The sequence below is a fragment of the Parambassis ranga genome, chromosome 7, assembly GCF_900634625.1.
Source record: "Parambassis ranga chromosome 7, fParRan2.1, whole genome shotgun sequence".
Lineage (NCBI taxonomy): Eukaryota > Metazoa > Chordata > Actinopteri > Ambassidae > Parambassis > Parambassis ranga.
Window position 1 is genome coordinate 8,109,938 of NC_041028.1, and position 21,323 is coordinate 8,131,260.

The 21,323-nt window shown below is 41.1% G+C and overlaps 1 protein-coding gene across 1 annotated transcript; it reads left to right on the top strand.

The window, feature by feature from the left end:
- Positions 1-177: 177 nt before the first annotated feature.
- Positions 178-20,504, top strand: plcg1 (phospholipase C, gamma 1). The gene is made up of 33 exons (XM_028409309.1): positions 178-450; positions 1,652-1,939; positions 6,686-6,838; positions 6,975-7,068; positions 7,157-7,204; positions 7,615-7,699; positions 7,852-7,935; positions 8,254-8,276; positions 8,362-8,431; positions 8,523-8,624; positions 9,405-9,523; positions 10,075-10,160; positions 10,553-10,673; positions 10,938-11,106; positions 11,231-11,353; positions 11,561-11,662; positions 11,750-11,937; positions 12,547-12,747; positions 12,861-12,980; positions 13,062-13,242; positions 13,377-13,454; positions 13,550-13,653; positions 13,888-13,981; positions 14,181-14,250; positions 14,979-15,142; positions 15,288-15,384; positions 15,496-15,720; positions 15,822-15,970; positions 16,173-16,287; positions 16,747-16,908; positions 17,000-17,088; positions 17,500-17,765; positions 17,866-20,504. The coding sequence occupies exons 2-33, from the start codon at positions 1,723-1,725 to the stop codon at positions 17,906-17,908; spliced, it is 3,942 nt and encodes a 1,313-aa protein (XP_028265110.1). The 5' UTR covers positions 178-450; positions 1,652-1,722; the 3' UTR covers positions 17,909-20,504.
- The last annotated feature ends 819 nt before the right edge of the window (positions 20,505-21,323 follow it).

Below are 21,323 nucleotides of genomic sequence, written 5' to 3' on the forward strand. Positions count from 1 at the left end.
GTTACCTAACGTCCCTGTATATATATGCACAAATGACGGATACAAATCAAACAAAAATCACCTCAACAAACTTCGAAACTATCCCCGCTTTTATTGTGAAAAGCCGAAGCGGAAGCTTGGTTTTTGACTCTGGCCGCTGGTGGTCGGATGGGGGGTGGGGAGGGCCTTCGCTGCCTACTGGCTCTGGGAGCAGACAAACTTGCGTAGTCTCACCACGGTCCTCGCTCTCTGCCTCCCTCTCTGTATGTACGGCCGGAGGGGAGAAGAGGAAACTGGGATTGTTGTTGTCGGCACCGCAGCGCCTTTCGTGGGCCTGGTCATGATTTAATCACGGAAAAACCGGGGTGCGGGGGGAAAAGGAGCAGGAGAAAGACGACGGGAACACGAGAGGAGGATAGAGGAGCACCCTCACAGCCGTTGGAGATGTGCGGTTGGGCCGAGATTGCGGCGGTAGGTAGTGAAACAGCACAGCAGACCCTGCGACGTGTTGTTTTCCTAGCTAATTTTTCTCCGTACGGTAAAACGAAAAGGAAAGGGAGGAGAAATGGACAGAATAGCTACTGCTACCTGGGCTTATTTTTTTCCCAGGAGTGAAAGCAGCCATAATTCTTCCTTTGGCCCAGCGAAACGCTAGCAGCACACACCGGCCCCGTTTCCACAGTGTGAAAATAGCCAGACGTTTCTTGTTACACTGTTATCCCACTCTGCTGCCATTCGTCACCAGCTGTATTCCTAAAAAAAAATGTATCCAAAAGAAAACTTTGTGTTTTCCAGCGGCAGGTTGCAGGCCGTGTTGTGTCCATTTTAAAAAATCACTTTGAAGTCAGATTAAATCCCCTCACTGCGAGATTAAAGGTTAAATCACGTCGGAGAGGAAAAGTTATCCGAGTGTCTTTATTTCCATACGGTTTGATGTTGTGCCTGTCATTTATTTACACCACTGCTTATGAAAAAAAACACCGTACTTTGTCGGATACTGAGAGTAACATTACTTATGTACAAAAATGAATTGATGTTGAACTGATCTGTCAGTTTACAGGGTTTCTTTTAGCATTGCTCACTGACGTTTTACTATAATGTGTACATATTGTTTCAGTAGAACATCATACTAGAATGGAACATAATGTACTAGTTTTGTAACTTTATCATATGTTAACAATAATATTGATTTTTATTAAAATTACAGAGACAAAATATACCACACCTACCAAGTTTGTATTTAAGTTATAGAATGTTAGCTCTTTATTACACTTTTCTGTTTGTGTTGTATTCAGGGCAGTGTTTTGATAATCTTTGATAGCGTTGTGAAATTAAGCCTGACTATTAACAAAAATATTTGTCAATATGAGTTTAGATTAGTCGTATTTTTGGCTATTTGCATTTTTCATATCTAAAAAACTAAATTAAATAACTAATTAAATAAGTTGTATATGTCTAAAAGGTGTTTCTGTATAAAGCTACTATGGTGGAAACTTGCTTGCCGTCACAAATCATTGCATGTAAATAAACACCTACAGGATTATTTAAATTCTTCTGACTCCTGACAACATCAAACTTGTATATTGTGCATCTAGCACTGACACACTAAAAGTCCCCTGGGGAATGGTTGTTTCATGGGTTTCCCCCCTCTCTCTCTCTTCTCCTACTATAGGTATCCCTGTCTAGGCCTGGACTGAGCAGATTGTTCTAAGAGGAAGCGGATAACAAACAGGGGAAGTGAACATGACTGGGACCTCTGGCTTCTTTTCCAACGGACCTGTTCCGTGGATGGACAACGACACAGAGATGAACAACCTGTACCGAGACCTGGAGCTGGGGACAGTACTGACACTGTTTTATTCTAAGAAATCCCAGCGGCCAGAGAGGAGGACATTCCAAGTGAAGCTGGAGACAAGGACTATTATCTGGACTCGAGGCACAGACAAAATAGAGGGAGAGAGTGAGTAGTTTGCAAACACAAATATGTACACACACACACACACACTGATAGTATCTTGAGTATTGGTGGTAAATGTAAAGGCATCTGTGCAAACTGGTTGGTTTATATACAATCAGAAATATGACAGCTCACAAAAAACTTGGTGACCTCACACCAAGTGACACGTTAGTATTACTATCAGCTGGGGAATGATGAAGAAGTTACAAAAAATTCCTTTAGTTTGGGGGTTTTTAAGGTCAAAGACAAAATGTGTGAACCTGAGTTTACATTTGTTCAGTTCCTGGATACTTGGGAAGATGTTATTTGACCCATGAGACTCAATAACACTTCTCCATGTACCGTATACATTAAAATGTTCTATCCTTTGGCCTTTATTGATTTAAATGGATAAACTGTAAACTTTCCTTTGAACAACATTGTGTTTGGTACAAATTGTAATTTGGCAAAACTGAGAATCAACATTACATCAAAAGACAAAAAGCCACTTTTGTGACAGTATCTTGATAGAAGTCAGATTTTTGGTTTTATTTTGTAGGTATGATTTTAAATTAAAACAGCAGGTGCAGCTTTTAAAGGAACCTCAACATTGTTGTCTGCAAACTGTTAAATCACTTCTCAGGTACAAATAAATCCAGGGTCAACAATGAGAAGGGAGGAACGAATGTTTCCTTGCACGCTTTTGTTCCATTAATAGGAATATACTGTAATTTACCAGGAAGCTGACATTCAGGTTAATCTTCTACAAAACAGTGTGTCTAACTGAGGACACACAGGCCTTCAGTGAGTCGTTAAGTTGTCTGTCTCTCGGGTAGCAGGATGCCTTGTGCACAGCTGCACTCTGCTCCGGATGCAACAAAAAAGAGAGCGCGCACACACACACACACACACACACACTCACAAAAAGGATGGTGAGCTTAGTTTTTTTTCACTGTATCATCTTCTCTGTGATGAAGGGTTTCATACACCCATGAGCTCAAAGCTGCCATTCGATACTCCTGGAGAGGTGAAATTGGCCTAGGCTGCTCATTAATGTACAGAAATAGAATATCAGGTTTTTACTGGAAGCATGTGATCATTCAGGGACAGTTTGGCCTGTAGTATTTATTCGTTATCAGTGGCAGGAAAAGAATGATGTCTATTTTGTTGCTTAACAAGAAACAGACCGCCATCTAAGCTGACATGATCTCAGTCTAGCTGATTTCTCTTTTAGATTTGACACTTTTTTTAAAAAAACCCTGATTACTGGCAGCCTTTATCTGTGGGCCATACATGTAGTATGGTGTAGTGAGATGTACTGAATATCTGGCATGGTGAAGCAGGATGTGGTCTAGCGGATTAATTAGCAGTAACAGACTGGCTAGACTTGTAGGCAGAGCATCTCATAAATTTAACGCTTTGAGTGTCTGACATGTCAGACCTCCATCTTTTGGAGAAAGTTTTGTGTTTGGCCCAACTCTGCCAACTCTGTCTCTACACGAGCAGTTCTCCTAAATATCTCACACATCACCTTCAGGATTTCTGGTTTCTGAGTAAGAGAACAGCCAACTCCAACTTGCTTTAACATCTGAAAGAAACTATCATATAAGAATCAACATGATGATTTTTATGAATGGGCCTCCGTGAATGTTTTTACACTCTCAATCTAGGGGTTTGTTTTGGTTTTCTGGTAGTGGAACCTCTCCACAGTGAAACCCATTTTATCGAATTGCTGCTCAGAGGCACTAAAGCAGTGACAACATATGTCTGCAGTGGTCACCATAGCTCCAATATAATACTGTTTATTGCATACCTTTGTTCAGTGTAATTTATAAAAAAATGTACTGTTACCTACATGAATGATACCATCAACTAGCTGTGTTTATATCAAGCAGTCATTTATGATACTCCAGGCATTATAAAATTGTCCAGACAGATTTGAGGTAAATTAGAGTCTGTCATCTGTGAATTATCTCAATCTTGTCCTTTTAAGGTTTCAATCAACCAATCAGCTAAATATACACCACGATATATATATTAATAATTCAGTATAAAAAACATGTAAAGACGTCAGTTATCTCTCGAGCTCAACATAATTCACATAAATGGGACCCTCAGTTGAGGAATAGAAAGTACTATCATCTTGTTTTAGACTGTATAAAATACCTTGTCCTTTTTTTATTAAGCTGTATGTCAAATATATTTAAAGTATGAAGCACCTTAATAGGTCTGAATATTTCCCAAATACACACATGCATGTCAAATGATCGATGCAGACAAGACCGGATAAAGAGGCTTAAGAAAACTGGGAAGGACATTTAATACTATTTCGTGTTTATACACTAATTGAGACGATAATTGGTTGATTAATCTATAATGAAAAGAAGTATTGATTGATGTCCTAATCTGACTAATACACTGAACCCAGGAAAATGGTGTGTGTTCAGAATTCTGCATTCTTGTCAATGAGCAGTTTTACTAATACTTATAAACAACATTTTGTGCATATTTACCACTGACAGTTACCATAAATGAATCCTGGAAAAATCTTTACACAAAGAACAGTGTAAACAGTGAAGACATCTTTAGGTTGTTTTTGTTGACTTCTTAGTTATCTAAATGCAGGATAGAATTACCTGCACTCATCTGTGGAAACACACACATTTGTCAACATTCTGAACTGCTTTTTCCATACGTCCCACAAAGGATGTGCACGCGTTTTTTACCTTAGACGTCTGACATAATTTCGAGCTGACACTCTTTGTTAGACACTCAGCCGGATCATCAAATTCACGAGACAAAGGCAGTGACGTAGTTACACAATCCAAAAATATTTTTAGGTTGTTTGTCTGCATGATATTGTTATAAACACAAGGTTGTCAGTGGAAAACCGGTCCTGTGAACTTGTTCCATTTACAGTATGTTGAAAAGGGAATCAGAGCTGCTTGGTAATAGTTTCAGAGGAAAAGGCTTCACTTAGCTTTATTCAGTGTGCTGTCAAAGAAGCTGATACAGCTCAGATGATGTGGAAGTGTGCAATAAAGTGGTGTGACACTGTGATCCACTCCTGTTTTCAGGTTGAAGTGGTAGTAGTAGAACAATGAGGACTTTAGGATATGTATTAATTAAATATCCTACATTTGCAGCACTAACTGTCAGTTGTCAAAATAGGAGCAGCCAGGATGTCACAGATTTAAATCAGTATTTGAGAGAAGACTATGTAAAATATAATAGGATTAAAGTATATGACCAAATAAAACACTACACATTGGTTTACGTTTTCCAAAACCGTCCGTGTAGCTGCATGTTTCTAGACAGTATGTTTTTTTTGTCAGTATATAATCAGCCTTGTATATCACAAGAATATCATATCCTCCTTTTGACTATGTGTGGCATAAATGTGGTGGAAGGCAGGGCAGCGCACAGGAGGAAGTGTGTGAGTGCTTTGCAGGATACTTCCACACATCTCTTTTGGTAAGGTTACACCTCTGGCTATCTCTTTATTTCCTGCATCTGTCTAAGAGATGCTCCAAATATTTTGGCTGAAGTGACAAAGTGTTGTCTAACAGATCAGGCTGTCAGAAGCTCCTTTGCTCTCAGCGGATGTCTGCTGGGCCGTATTGTGGGTAAAATAAACTGAGATATGATGTATGACTTGAGGGCTCAGCTTGGTGAAATTCTGTGAGAAGAACATGCACATGCTCACCTATACGCAAGCACAGATGTAGTGTGTAGGCGACAAAAGCACAGGATGTGTGGTTCGGGGGCAGGAAGAGAAGGAGCTGAAAGATGTGTGTGTGTGTGTATTTAGCAGGAGAGTCCCTGCTGTAGGTCTTTAACTGCTGCTAATATAACACCGATAGGAACCCATTGAGCTACTTTACAGCCCACACACTAGTAAAGTTTCTGACTGCTTGTTAATGCCAGCGGGACAAAGTTATACTGGTTGTTGTTTCAGTTGTGTCATTCTTAACGGTAAACAGTGAAGCAAGGCAATTCTGTATTCTCTGTTCTACACATTGTTAATGATGAGACCATTACAAGTGTACACATGTGCACACTAAAATCCACATACAAAACCCAAGCACGATCACCATCTTTTTTTTAACTATACATATCTTACTACTGTATGTCTTCACTTTAGGTATGCTATTGTGCATGTGGTTTGGGTCGCAGCCTCAGCTTCATCATTTTATGTGGTCAAGGAGCTTCAAATACTCAAACAGACAGTGTGTGCACACTGTGGTTAATGTTGAGGCTAGCAAAACAATTCTCAGAAGACATGAGGATTGTTCGCTATTACAGTGGTGATATTTTTGTTCTCAATATTGGTGGAAGTTTTTAGTAGTGTTAAAATAGGTCGCCCTTTTTCCGTTTGCAGTTTTAATAGTCATTGTTACTTTTTGCCTTGTTAGGCAGTTATTTATAAAAACACACATTTATAATTTTCACAATAACACTAAAAATGTTCGTTGGTAGGTTTGTATCTGTGAGCAGAGAAGTTTTTTGTCTGTTTTATAACCACAAAGTTTGTTGGTTGATAATAACCTCACATGTAACAAAAAAACAAAAGAAGAAAATTAGCACTTTTTGCAAAAGTGTAATTTTTCAGGCTGCTCAACACAAATTTGCATATTATGACAACAGTGACATCCTTAAGAAAATTCCCACTAGTACTACTTGTCTGTCTTTAAGAAGCACAACTATTGTGTCTATAGGGAAATGCCACATATTGACTGTTGTCCTGTATCTATCTGTGTCTCTCTCCAGTTGATATTCGTGAGATCAAGGAGATCCGTCCTGGACAGAAGTCCCGGGACTTTGAGCGCTATGTGGAGGACTCAGCAGCCCGGTTGGATCAGGCTCACTGCTTTGTTATTCTGTATGGCACTGAGTTTCGCCTTAAATCACTCAGCCTGGCAGGTATGCACAGAAAGAGAGGCTTAAACCAAAGCCCCATTAGTACCAGTCACCTTTTGATCTTGACATCGTTTGTGATCTGTTTTAGATGCCTCCCTGGCTTCTTAATAGAGTTTTATTTCTACCTGGTTTTCTTTAGCAACATCTGATGAGGAGATGACCATGTGGGTCAAGGGGTTAAACTGGCTTGTGGCTGACACACTGAAGTCCCCAACGCCACTACAAATAGAGAGGTACCCACATTTGCTAATCGCATGCATTCATCATTTTTATATAGTTTTTCCTATGTTGTTAATGCATTTAACATCCCAATTTTCTTAGGTGGTTACGTAAGCAGTTCTATGCAGTTGATCGCAACAGAGAAGACAGGTAAGTCACCTCACCTACAATTTATCAGCTAAACAGGTTGTGTACTAGTTATGTAGCCTTTACTCAGTGTACGATCTAGAGCTGTAGACTTGTTGCACTTGGTGTCTGTGAGAGAGCTCAGTTGAGGTGTAGTGAAGGAACTAACCTCTCAGCCACAACTCTTCCTGCAGCAGGAAACAGACTGCAGAGAAAGGGGGACATGCACAGAGATGTTTGTCTGTGACATCCCTGATGAAAGAGCAAGCCCATGTTTACACTTAGAGGGTTTTTTATTTTCTGGTCTGCATGTTCACAAAGACTAAATGTGACAGTGATACAACTGTATAGACACGTGCAAGTCTTTGCATTTATTGTACGTGCGCATCCATGTTTGTGTTTGATTTTTTGACAAACCGTGTGTATGTGTTTAGGATATCCTGTAAGGATCTGAAAAGCATGCTGAGCCAGGTCAACTACAGGGTGCCCAACATGAAGTTCCTCCGAGAGAAACTTCCGGTAACCTCTTTCTACTTATCACAGACACCATTCCTACTCTGTCTCCCTGCCCACCTTCCTCTCACAATGATGTTGTCAGAGACTAAAGATTTATAATTTGCTATTAACCACCACTCTGTTTCCCCCCATGTTTTATTCTCCTTGTTCTCTAGGACTCAGAGTTGAGGAATGGAGACGTATCCTTCAGCCAATTTGCCCAGCTGTATCGTAGCCTCATGTTTGATGCTCAGAAAAACGTAAGTGCAATCACAGATAGTCGCAGCACTTTCATCCCTCAGAACCCTATCTGATGCCTTGCCAAGGCACACTTCATCCCCCATCTGTCCACTCTCAAATGGCTGCAAGATCAATATGGACCAGTTAAAAACCAACCAAATCCCTTTGGTGGAGGCCATTAGGACACACACACGCACACAAAGACAGACAGACATTAGGAGACAGGCTGGCTGGGGTCAGATTAAATGGATGACCTCTGTACCCCCTCCCCCATAAGATTGGAGCATTATATACAGCATTTTAATTAATTAAAATGATAATATTTCTTTTTCTTTCAGTTGGAGATCCCATTTCTGCAAAGGTGGGTCAAAACTAAATGCTCACAAATCTTTCTGTTAAGTCACAAATGTTGGTTTACTGAAGGGAATCTTTATGTTCTATGCCAGGTTTGCTGACAGACCAGAACAGAGGATCTCCTTAGAGGACTTCAAAAGCTTCCTCCTGGAGTCACAAAATGTAATCCATGGGTCCCTGGAGATCTACTTTATTGCAGATCTGTTTCATTGTAAATGCTACAATGCAAGTTTGTGTGTGTTTGTGAATCCAGGAACTGTGGGCCGCAGACAACAACAAGGTTCAGGAGTTTATGTTCGGCTACCTGAAAGACCCCCTGAGAGAAGTTGAACAGCCTTATTTCCAACAAGATGAGGTACACAAACACTTTTGCCACCTCTCACAGGTCTTTTAATCCTTGTTTTTTTTATTTTGGGGGTGTGTCTCACTTATGGAAAAATGTAAGCATGTTTTCTCAAATTATATTTTCCTATGCCCCCCCTCCTGGTGTTGTTGGTGTGGGTGGGAGATGCTCAGAAATGTACATGGATAGCCATGATTTCAGTATAAAGCACCTCCTCCCACACAAAGAGAAAAGGTTATTGACTGTGGCTCTGCATGACAGTTCTGTAGAAAGCGAGGGATGCTTTTTGTGGTCACCGTAAAGCTGTGATTGACTGAAGACAAAAGGAAGTGAGCCAGCTTGCTGGAGTTGGTGCTGTATTTCTATGCCTGAGGGTATTCAACTACAGTCAGAAAAGGCTTGGACATGCTGACAACAGTGGTTCAGAAAAATATAGGATTTTTTTTTTTAGTAGAATCGAAGTGGACTGAGACCGGAACTAGTTTTGGTCCCTCTAAGACAAGTCTAAAGTACTCACTAATGTCACATCATATATGCAGAGGTGTTTTGTGTTGATAGTAATAGTGGATAAATTTTTCATTGAATGCCTTAATTAGGGTACATAGTACAAGCCTCAGGTCTAAGTAACTTCAAGATTATTATTATGATTATTATTATAGCTTTTACCTGCCAGTGATACCGGCTGTATATTGCTGTGAACAGTCTACTCTTCAGAAACTAATAGCTGACAGTGTGGGGCAGTAAATTGCAGATTTTAGCCTGATTTGTTTCGTTCTCCTTTCTCTCATTCAGTTTCTTACCTACCTGTTCTCCAATGAGAACACCATCTGGGATTCTTCCCTGGACCAAGTGTGTCCTGAGAATATGAACAACCCCCTCTCTCACTACTGGATCTCCTCTTCGCATAACACGTGAGCATGGCAGAATGGAGGGCATTTTTGCATCCGTTTAGTGCAGCAAGTTGTAATTAGGCCCTGGGAAAGCTAAAGTCTGGCATCCTTTTGTGAAACGACTACCCAAACAGGCCTTTTGCACTGACTTGTTCATCAGATAAAAGTGTAGTATTTCACAATTATGTTCCACAATGAGAGCTTGGCGTGTATTTTGCAGGAAAATGTATTTTCCTTCCATTGAAAAGTGTGTGAAAGGCAGTTCAAATGATAACCTTCTGTACAAGCTGTGAAACAATACTCATTGGAGCACAGGAATGAAATTTCCCATGTTGCTTTGATTAGGTTTGAATTGAGTGAATGACTGAATGAGTTAAATTGTATTTACTCCAGTCATCAAAAGAAAGAGACCTTTTATAGGAGACCTTTTTAATACAATAACACTGTCACTGCAGTGCTAGTGCCTTAGAAAGTGTACGTTTCTGTGTATTACAGTCTGTGACGTGTGAATCTATTGACTGTATAGATGTGTGTTTTGTGTACGTACAATGATGTTGTATGCTTATTTTTAGCTACCTGACGGGAGACCAGTTTTCCAGTGAGTCGTCCCTGGAGGCGTATGCTCGCTGTCTGAGAATGGGCTGCCGCTGTATAGAATGTGGGTAAACACACACAGAGCTATACCCATGTACAGTAAATCACCTCCACTTGAATTTAAACCTACTAATTAAATGTCTTACCCTGTTTTGTACTTCTACATTTAATGTAGCTGGCACACCCCTACCCACACAGACACTCACAGTTTCACAAGAGAGCTGTGTATTGCCTTTGCACCAAACCTAAGGACAGGTTTCTATTCTTAGAAATCTGCTTGACAGGTTTCTAAGAATAAGAATAGAACTGGTTTATAGCTGAGGAAAGGATCACTGTACCTTAGACAAAAGTAAACAAATGAATGTGTCTTCAACCTTAAAGGTCATAAACTCTTCTGTGACTGTACTGCATGTGCATTTGTGTATGTAAAAAGTCTGCATGTGTGTTTGTTTTCAGTGGACTGCTGGGATGGTCCAGATGGAATGCCAGTTATCTACCACGGACACACGCTGACAACAAAAATCAAGTTTTGTGACGTCTTGACTACCATTAAAGAGCATGCCTTTGTTACATCCGAGTAAGTCTTCATGAGTTCAAACTCTACTTGTTTGCTTTTATAGCCACCGGTAGTGATGAGATGATAAAAAGGTGGCGTGATGACAAAGATAATAAGATCACACGCAAACAGAAATGTCAAAACTGAACTGACATCACTCTTTGTTTTAGTGTGTGAGCAAATGGAAAGTTATGAAAGCTACAGGCAAAAAAAGCCAGATAAAGAAAAGATTTTTGTGAAACTGCACCTGTTCCTGTTGTTAATTTCTGGTGGTTATTATTACAGCTATCCCATAATCCTGTCCATTGAGGACCACTGCAGTATTGTGCAGCAGAGGAATATGGCCACTTACTTTAAGAAGGTGTTTGGTGACATGCTGCTGACCAAAGCAGTGGATATCGCAGCAGATGGCCTGCCCTCACCCAACCAGCTCAAGAGGAAAATCCTCATCAAGGTTTGGGCCAACATGCAAAATAATAAAATCCATTGTTATTAGGACATTTTTTTAAAATTGTAATTATGTTTCTGACCTTATTTACTTCCCCCCATTGGTCCTCTTCTACGTTTATCTACTGCAGCATAAGAAGCTTGCAGAAGGCAGTGCCTATGAGGAGGTGTCCACCTCCACTCCCTACTCAGAGAATGATATCAGCAACTCCATCAAAAATGGCATCCTGTACCTGGAAGATCCCATTAATCATGTAAGCATGCTCACAATGTATAAATAGATTCTGCAAGCTAAATGGAATAGTAGCCTCTAACAATACCTCCTTGGAATTTATAAGAAGTTCTTATTGTGATATGGAGTCTTTTACTTACACCACATTTTGGTGAAACATAAAACCTTTTAATAGTTTTTTGAACTGTTAAACCATTGCTCTTCCTTCATCCTCTTTCTTTTTTCCCAGGAGTGGTATCCTCATTTCTTTGTCCTGACCAGCAGCAAGATCTACTACTCTGAAGAGACCTCCAATAACCAGGGTAATGATGATGAGGAGGAGCACAGAGAGGTTAGTTGGCCTTATTGAACCTGATGCATCTTCTACACAAAATGCTGTAGTTGTAAGTCCCTCTCTTTCTATTTATAAACTCCCCAGATATCCAATGGTATGGACCAGCATGTGACAGAGAAATGGTTCCATGGGAAGCTTGGTGCTGGACGAGATGGGCGGCAGATAGCTGAGAGGTTGCTGTCAGAGTACTGCCTGGAGACAGGAGCCCCTGATGGTTCCTTTCTGGTCAGAGAGAGCGAGACTTTTGTGGGAGACTACACGCTTTCTTTTTGGTATAGTATAGAATATGTATTGTTGGTTTTGTACACCTTAGACATTCACTGTGCACTGGGCCCTATAGACTGTAGGGAAATTTATTGTTAATGAATGGAGATGAACATTAAAACTCTAAAATTAATTTGCAGTTTGTTATTGCTTCTTGTAATATGTCATTCCAGTTGACTGTGGCATGATTTGTGAAATGAAAATGTATTCTTGTATATATGCCAAATCTGTGGCTTACTGTGGGCCTTAGTGGGGTGCTCCCCCTGTTATGTAGGATTCATTCATGCACATGGCCTTGGGGCATGCTGGAAGATCAATCAATGTCAATCTTGCCGTTGTCGATTGAATGTGTCTGTCACGGTCTGAAGTGTCAAATGGTAAATGTCTGTCTGCTCAAAGCATACCTCTGCATGAGTAAGAGTGCCTCACAGCTAATTAATAGCTGTCTAATTTACACACAATGTATGTGACCAATGTCTGTTATGCTCAGGGGGTGGTGTGTAAAAGAAGACAAGCAAAATAGTGGAGTTTTTATTTTAATTTTAGCCTATAAATATACTAAAAGTAAAGGGTTATTAATTTGTGATTCTCTTTATCTCATCTTACTCGTGCAACAGGCGATCAGGGCGGGTCCAGCATTGTCGTATCCACTCTCGTCAGGAGGCAGGCAGCCCCAAGTTCTACTTGACCGACAACTTGGTATTTGACACGCTCTTTGCCCTGATCAACCACTACCAGCAGGTGGCGCTGCGCTGCAATGAGTTTGAGATGAAACTGACTGAACCAGTGCCTCAGACCAATGCCCACGAGAGCAAAGAGTGAGCATACAAGTTGACAAAAATTGAAGAAATTTGAAGCTATGCAGCACTGTCCTTCAAGACCAGAGAATTAGCACCCTCACAATTTTCTTTTGTATCTCTTTTTGTCTCAGGTGGTATCACGCTACGCTGTCCAGAAGCCAGGCAGAGAACATGCTGATGAGGGTTCCTCGTGATGGAGCTTTTCTTGTCAGAAAGCGAACAGAGCCCAACTCCTTTGCTATTTCCTTCAGGTAAGTCAGTTCTCTTTTGTTTTTCTTTTTCCAAGACGAGTGTAGAATAAAACAACAAATATGCCTATGGTTTGTCAACAGGGCCGAGGGTAAGATTAAGCACTGTCGCGTGCAGCAGGAGGGTCAGACTGTGGTGCTGGGCACCTCAGAGTTTGACAGCCTGGTAGATCTTATCAGCTACTATGAGAAGCACCCTCTGTACCGCAAAATGAAACTACGCTATCCCATCAATGAGGATACACTGGAGAAGATAGGCACTGCTGTGAGTACCACATTAAATGGTTACTAATATTTGCTTATAATTATCCCCTGAATGATTTAGCAGTGTTTCTGTTATATGGTTTTGATTTTGTGGTAAAACTGCAGGTTATAATGACATAATACATTGTATAACAGGAGCCAGACTATGGGTCGCTGTATGAGGGGAGGAATCCAGGATTTTACGTAGAGGCAAATCAAATGCCAACATTCAAGGTGAGTGTGTAATTATCTGAAGTTTGCATGCATTACCGACTCTTACAGGTATGTAACGGTGAACTTGTACACCATTACCCTTTGTTTTTTTTCAGTGCACAGTGAGAGCCATGTATGAGTATAAAGCCCAGAGAGATGATGAGCTCTCCTTCACCAAGAACGCTATCATCTCTAATGTAGACAAACAGGAAGGAGGATGGTGAGTGAACAGCATTAAATCAATTCAGGAAGTAGCTCTTAATTACCTGTTTCAACTGATCAAATTAGTGTAGCATGAGTGAGCCAGCATATTTGACGAGGACGTATGATACATTATGGGATTAGCTAGAAGTCTTATTTATTGTTATCAGTGCTGCCATCATGTTAAGGCTGCAGTGTTTATAAAAAAGGTGTAAAACCACATCCCCTCTCTTCTCGTCTTCCCCCACCCCAGGTGGAAAGGTGACTGTGGAGGAAAGAAGCAGTTGTGGTTTCCTGCCAACTACGTGGAGGAGATCAGTCCATCAGCGGCAGAGCCAGACAGAACTGTGAGAATTACACCCGCAAAATAAGAGAGGGCTACAAGACACATTTGCTTAAAGTGAACTGAGTACACCTGTTACCCCTCATAGGGAGACGCGGCCTTGTCATTCTTTTGTCCACTTTCACAGAGATTTGTGTGTAATGTGGATTATAATTTGAGACAGAGTAATAATTTCATAATAATATTTTTTTTCTGTCACACAGGAGATAACAGAAAACAGCCCTCTGGGAGATCTGCTGAGAGGAAGTGTGGACGTGTCTTCCTGTCAGATTGGTGAGTAGCCCCTCCACTTCCTGTATGACTGCTACAGAGCAGCCAGTCACCTTGCCAGAGGGCAGCCTCCGGGTTTGACTTCTTATAAATGCCAACAATCTCTGAACTTCTTTCTTAATTGCAAAAAGACAACTTAATCATCTCTACAGTAAATATATCCCTTATGTTTCTCTTTTTAATTTTTAATCTCTCTTTGTTAGGTTTTACACGCACTCTCGCCTATCCCACAGCTCTGTGTTGGGTGTTTTATTGATATCCTCCTCCTGTCCAGTCAATACACACCCATTAGTGTTGGCACATGCTGTCATGCATTGTTGTGGCCTCTGCTAACCACAGTTAAGACCTGTTTGTGGGACCTGAGTGTGTTTTTGTGCCTTTGGGTGACTCTGTGGCTCCATCTAGTGGTAGTATGTGAAGGCTCTAATTATATCTTCTGGATCAGACTTTCTTTACATGCCCAACAACAGAGTGGCAGCAGTTCAGGTTATTGTTTTCCTGTGAAGAAGGTTTGATATTTTTAGGGTTCCTGTTTGGGTCTTGTGCATGACATTGCTTGACTTTTATGGTTTACTGCTCTAATCAAATCACTCCACTTTTAACCCCTGTCTGATCTTTTTAAAGGCACATCCAGTAATTATAGCTGACCTAATGAGTAAATAAAGAGATTGATTTAAATAGGAAAGATGAACACTTTTGTTTTTTTTTGTTTTTTTTTTGTTTTTTTTAAGTTGTGCGTCCTGATGGGAAAGGTAGCAGACCTTATGTGTTCTCCCTGGTGTCGAATACTGCTATGCGTGCAGGCCCCATTCTGGACATTGCTGCCAGCAGCCAAGAAGAACTCAAAGAATGGGTACTTAAGATTCGTGAGGTCACCATGACCTCAGAAGCCAAGGTAAATATACACATACAACATGCCTGACAGGAAATGCACACTAAATATACCATTCTCAAGGACAACGTTATGACTTGCCTTAAGATGCCTCTAGTCTGTATTTAGCCTTTACTGTTAGTAATGCTGTATTTATGTGTGTGCCCAGCTTGAGGAGGGGAAGATGATGGAGAGGAGAAAGAAGATTGCACTGGAATTATCAGACCTGGTCATCTACTGTAGGCCTGTGCCATTTGATGAAGAAAGTAAGGCATACGCACACACGCACAAAAAATAAAATGTCATGCCATTGACAAACACATTCATTACGTGTACAGGAAGATTACATTTGTCCTTTCCCCCTCTTCCTCCTGTAGAGATTGGCACAGAGCGGGCATGTTTCCGGGACATGTCATCCTTCCCTGAAACCAAGGCAGAGAAGTACGTCAACAAGATCAAGGGAAAGAAGTTCCTACAGTACAATCGGCTGCAGCTGTCCAGGATCTACCCCAGAGGCCAGAGACTAGACTCCTCCAACTATGACCCACTGCCCATGTGGCTCTGTGGGTCCCAGCTGGTAGCACTTAACTTCCAGACGGCAGGTATTTACTTTCAGTACAGAACAGATAAAGTTGCACAAACAGAAGATCTTTGTACATTGTTTACATAATGTTTACCTTGCTGTTTCTTTGCCCATATGCAGACAAGCCCATGCAGATGAACCAGGCTTTGTTCATGTTAAATGGAAAGAGTGGCTACGTCCTTCAGCCGCCCATCATGAGGGACGACAACTTCGATCCATTTGACAGACATACATTACGAGACCTCGAACATGTCACTCTAGAAATAGAGGTAATTTAACGTGAGGTTTGGATTATGTGCTTGCAAGTGTGAGGTGAGACATGTAACACATGCTGTAACACAGAGCTCACAGGCTGTTGGAGTCATATCTTAGTTGAATCTGAAGTTGCAGATATGATGAACAAATCTCTCTTAATGTGCTGAACGTATAAAGTAAACATTTTGAAAATGTGTAACCTGTTTCCTTCCGAAGGTCTTGAGTGCCCGACATCTGCCCAAACATGGCCGTGGCATCGTTTGTCCCCAGATCGAGATCGAGGTGTGTGGAGCAGAATATGACAGTGCCAAGCAGAAAACAGACTCCGGAGGTGAGCATGGCTCTAATTTTAACCTTTGAATACTCTGCCAGAACTAAAGGAATGAGTAGTTGACTGTTTACTGGATACATTACACTTGTGAAAGTTCCTGCCTCGTCGTAGAAAAACAGGAAGTCATTCAAAACAACCCAGTGGTGTGTGGGAATACAAAAGGAAAACATTGCACAATACAGCTCTCATCGGGTCTTACAGTGTGGTTAGGAACAGATCAATAAATATGAAGCTTTATTGTATAGCATTTGTTTATCTCTTGCTTTGAGATTATGTTTTATGAGATTGGAAGGAATATTTGACCTTAATCTTTTAGGCTTCAAGAATACCACTGATACATTTTTATGAACTAATTAGGAAAATTTTAAGATTTTCCCTTGCTTTACTGGATAGGAGGTCGTTTTATTATATATTTTACGTTCTCATGTGTTCCTCTGTTTGATAATTTGTCTTATCCAGCTGATAATGGTCTGAATCCCACCTGGCCCAGAAAGCCATTCCGGTTCACAGTGTACAACTCTGCATTTGCCTTCCTGCGCTTTGTCGTTTATGAGATCGATATGTTCAATGACCAAAACTTTCTGGCTCAGGCCACATTCCCTCTTCATGGCCTCAAGACAGGTATTTATTTTTATACCATGTAATTAACATTGAATCATTTCTTTCACATCCATGGTCAGTTAAAAAACCTTTTGCTAATGTACTTCACCAGGTTACCGGTCAGTGCCTCTGACAAACAGCTACAGTGAGGATCTAGAGCTGGCTTCTTTGTTAGTCCACATGGACATCATCAGAGGCAGGGTGAGCTATTGTTCTTTACTAAACTCATATTAAATCTGCACTGTAGTACCACACATCACATACCAAACAACTGCTGTGAGTCACAGCGGGAGGTCACTGTGCAAGCTTACATAAGTGTCACAATGTGGCTGTGGACATCAGAGAAGTTGTGTTACCTTTAGGGCCCAGACACAATATGACTTGAATTGCCCCCCAGGTGACAAATAAAGTTCTTTGATTTGATGTTCAATTGGTCAAAAAGCTACCAAATGGGCTCCCAATGAGTCCTAAAGGAGAAGGATACACCTGAAAGACCACAGCACCTGGCTAAGAGCCGCTGACTGGTGTTATAGCTCATCATCACTCTTCCTCACAGCTGATGCAGGCCTCTGGGTTTGATTTTTTTGTTTTCTCCCTTCGTTGATTGTTCAGGATGAAAATGGTGAGGTTCTGAGCCCCTTCCTTGCAGTCGGAGCCACACCAGTGTCAGCAGCAGCCCAAACTGGGCGAGAACGCTTCGGGGAGTTGAGCTCCGTGTCCTCGACTTCCTCCAGCATTTCTTTGCCCCAGTCGCCAGCCCAGGCCATGGCCTACAGAGGAAGGGAGGGCTCCTTTGAGTCCCGCTACCAGTCCCCTCTAGATGATTTCAGGGTCTCCCAGGAGGCATTGTTTGACCACATGGACCCACAGAACAGAAGGTAAGCGTGCGGTGTGTTTGCTTTTGTGTGTCCTACATGTCTTGGTGGTGAGTTTTGAAGGTGCAGAAGATTGCAGACATCCTCCTGTCTTTGTCTTTAGGATGTTGCGGAGGACCAGAGTGGGCGGAGAGAACCGTGTCTAAGTCCAAGCCAATCAGGATGCATTTCTGTTGCACCCCCCCATCCCCTTCCCACCCAGTCGCCTCTCCCTGTACTGATGATGTCACTGACTGCTGTGAACACTGTTTCCATGGAAACGCCCACCACCGCTTTGGCCTACATTTCAGGCAGCTCACCCTCCCTCCATTCTCCAAACGCACTCCCACCCTCTCCACTGTTTCTCTCTCCCCTTCCTGTGTCCTAGCCTCCTCCTCCTCCTCCTCCTCCTCCTCCTCCTCCTCCTCCTCCTCCTGAGAAGGAGAAGGAGGGACTCGGACATTGGAGCGGGGGTTGCTGAGAGGAAGCTGCCTGCTGCAGACAGGAAGAAGAAAGGACATTCACAGTAGAACAAAAAGTGAGGCTGAGAAAGTTCCAGCCATGGACTGGTGGTTTCTGTGGGACGCATTGTCCTTCTCTCTCAGTGTTTATAGGTGTGCACAGCAGCTGCTTAGTTTGGAGGGAAAAAGAGAGCTCCAAGAGGTATCAGTTTGAAACTGTCTCCCATTACGTTTCTTTGCTCTTCTCTGTGTGGCGTATATGAATATATATATTTATTCCTGCTGTGCTGTTGGCCAGAGAACAGCAGCAGCTGACCTGCTCTCAAAGAGCTCCTGTCTCCATGTTTTTAATTATTATTATTATTTAAACCTTTAGACATTCATAATGTGACTTTTCATTTTTTTTAATGTATATGTGTAAAACATGAGGGCTCTCTACGGCTATTTTTAATGTCTCCTTTCTGCTCTGTGGAGGAAATCTGCCTCCAGTATAAGACTTAAGTTTTTTTTTTAACTTCTAAAGGCATCAGGAAGAAGTCGTAGTCTGTTTAAAAGCAGCAAGAGAGCAGGCAGCATCATGTTACACAAACATACTTTAATTTCTACTTACATTCCAAAACAAAACTGCACATCATTCCATTGTCCTGTATCGCTAGTCGGACATACGGAGGTATTGTCTTTCTGGCTTACAGCCTTACCCCGCAACGATCACCTCTGTACAAAAACCTCACTGTGTGGGATGAAGCGAGAGCAGGGATGAATGTTAAACCAGAGAAGAGGTCTGACTGTGAATGATAATTGTGCTAATTAATAGCTGCATATTTGCCATTGAAATTGACAGTTCACACAGGGCTGCAGGTTACAGCTAAAAAGATAATTCCGATTGTTCTGCTAAACGATTTACAGTCAGTTTAGGTGTAAATATGAAGTCACATTTACAGGAAAGGTCGTACCGGTAAATGTTTCAAAAATGGCAGCATACCATGAATGCTGTAATTATGGAAATTGTAATAGAACTGGATTAATTATGCAGCCCCCTGCTTGCAAGATTTATGATGCAGATTTCTGGCCACTGTATTCAAGTGTTTTAATTTGAGCTGTTCCCATCATGGGAGTGAATATTAGTGCATATAAATCATGTTTTAATTTAGTATTTTTAAGAAATATGTTGTGGTTTTTGAGGGTCTAAGCTAAAGGTGTTTAATGATACCCAGGTCTTGTTTAGACTGTGTCAGGCTCAGTATTGTTGACCCACTGTGACCAAGTGAGAAGGTTTCATGCCATCTGGTACAGTTTGCTGTAATACAAAACATATAAAGGACCCATTGTTGTGTGGGTTGCCAATATGTTTTTAGGAAAGTTGGCAACAAGTTGTATCCCAGAAACTGCCACGAGGGCTAGTTAAATACCCACTGCCCATGTATTTATTTGTAAAGAAATGTGCAAAGAAACATGCGGACTTGATGCTCGTTTCACTCACAGACGTTTGTCTAACATGATAATGGAGGTAGACGTCGGTGCCCTTGAATGTGCAGGAAGAACTTGTGTGATTGTGATGAACAAGCTCAGTCTAAGCTTGATGACAAAGTGAGTGTCTTATCTCTACAGGTTTGTATCCACAACCGTTTCCTCTGCTTGTATGTGACGACTATATAATATTAGCTCAATATTCTCACTCAGTGTTCGTCCACTGAGACACACATAAGCCATATGATATGAATTAAGGTTTTAAAGCAGGTAAGTTAGGAGTGAATACTCTTTGAGGTCTCAAAGAAAATCTTTAGCATCTTGTTGTCTGCATCCCCGATATTGATCCCAAAGCTCCTCCATATTGTTTTTGCTCTAGAGGTCGAGCTTACCCTCCAATGCTGCATTGCTCTTGTTGCTGATGTCTGTGGGCCTCCATCACATTAAAATCACATCTTTTCATTTGCCCCGCTGGGGCAGAAAGCACCTGCACAGCCACAGTGCACCCACACAGGTGTCGTTACTTATTTTGTCCGATCGCTTGTCAGCACTGTGTGAGCATGTACAGACCATGTTGTGAAGGGACAAAAAGAACCTATAATGAGGTCTAATCAACCAGAATAATGAAAAACGCCTATGTGGGTGCGCAAGGCCTTTAATTGTAATATGTTTTTTTTTGCCTTTTTTTCTCCATTCTCATCTGTTTTTGTTAGTGATATAGCCTATCTGTAACGTGCCTGAAATAAGGAGAGGAAAAAAGTATTCATTTTAATTTTGCCTTTCATATGAAACATATTCAAGCCTGAAAAGTAAATAAAATACTTACTACTTTATACTACACTGTCCTGTTTTCTTAAAGTGAGGTGTTAAATGTACTGTACCACACATTTATGGTTTCATTAGCTTAGAAACACAGGAAGTGAAATGCAGTTTTTTGATATGGAAATAGGTTTTATAGGTGATTGATTTATATTTTAGGGACACACTGAACACACAGGTCCTCATGCGGCAACACTTATTTTTTTCATGAAGAGAAAAAAATAAGGGGACTCAACCCCGTTCTTATCCAGGCATGCTGAATCTAACTGGATTGTAAATGGGACAGGCATGGCTGATTGTTTGTAATTAGCACAGTGACACACACTAAACACAATAAAAGGGCAGGTGTGCCGTGTGCAAACAGCTGACTTTGGGTCAGCAATCTTACAGATAGCTGTAAGAAAAGAACTTAAGCAGCAGCTAACACAAAATACTTAAAAATCAAACAAAGAAACATGTCATCTTCATCAGAGTGTCAGTAGGGAATACAAGAACAGCAAAGGCAACAGTGATGGTGTGAATGTTGTGTTAGCAGAGGGACGCAGATTTACATAGATCAACAGAAAGTGGTTTGATATAAATAATGCTTAAAAGCAAGCCTAAATAAAATGGAATCATAAAAATTCCTCTAAAACATCAAATAATCCAAAAAATGGATTAGATTCCTTAAGAAATACTTCCTGGGCTGTTTTTCTTATCTCTGCACTCTCAACCGCTTGTAAAATCTTACCCAAAAATACTAGTACTAACAAGATATGGGAACATGTGTTCATGTGTAGTTTCTTGCAGGAGGCCAAATGTTCCTATTTAAGTAGTAAATATGTCATCTGTAGAC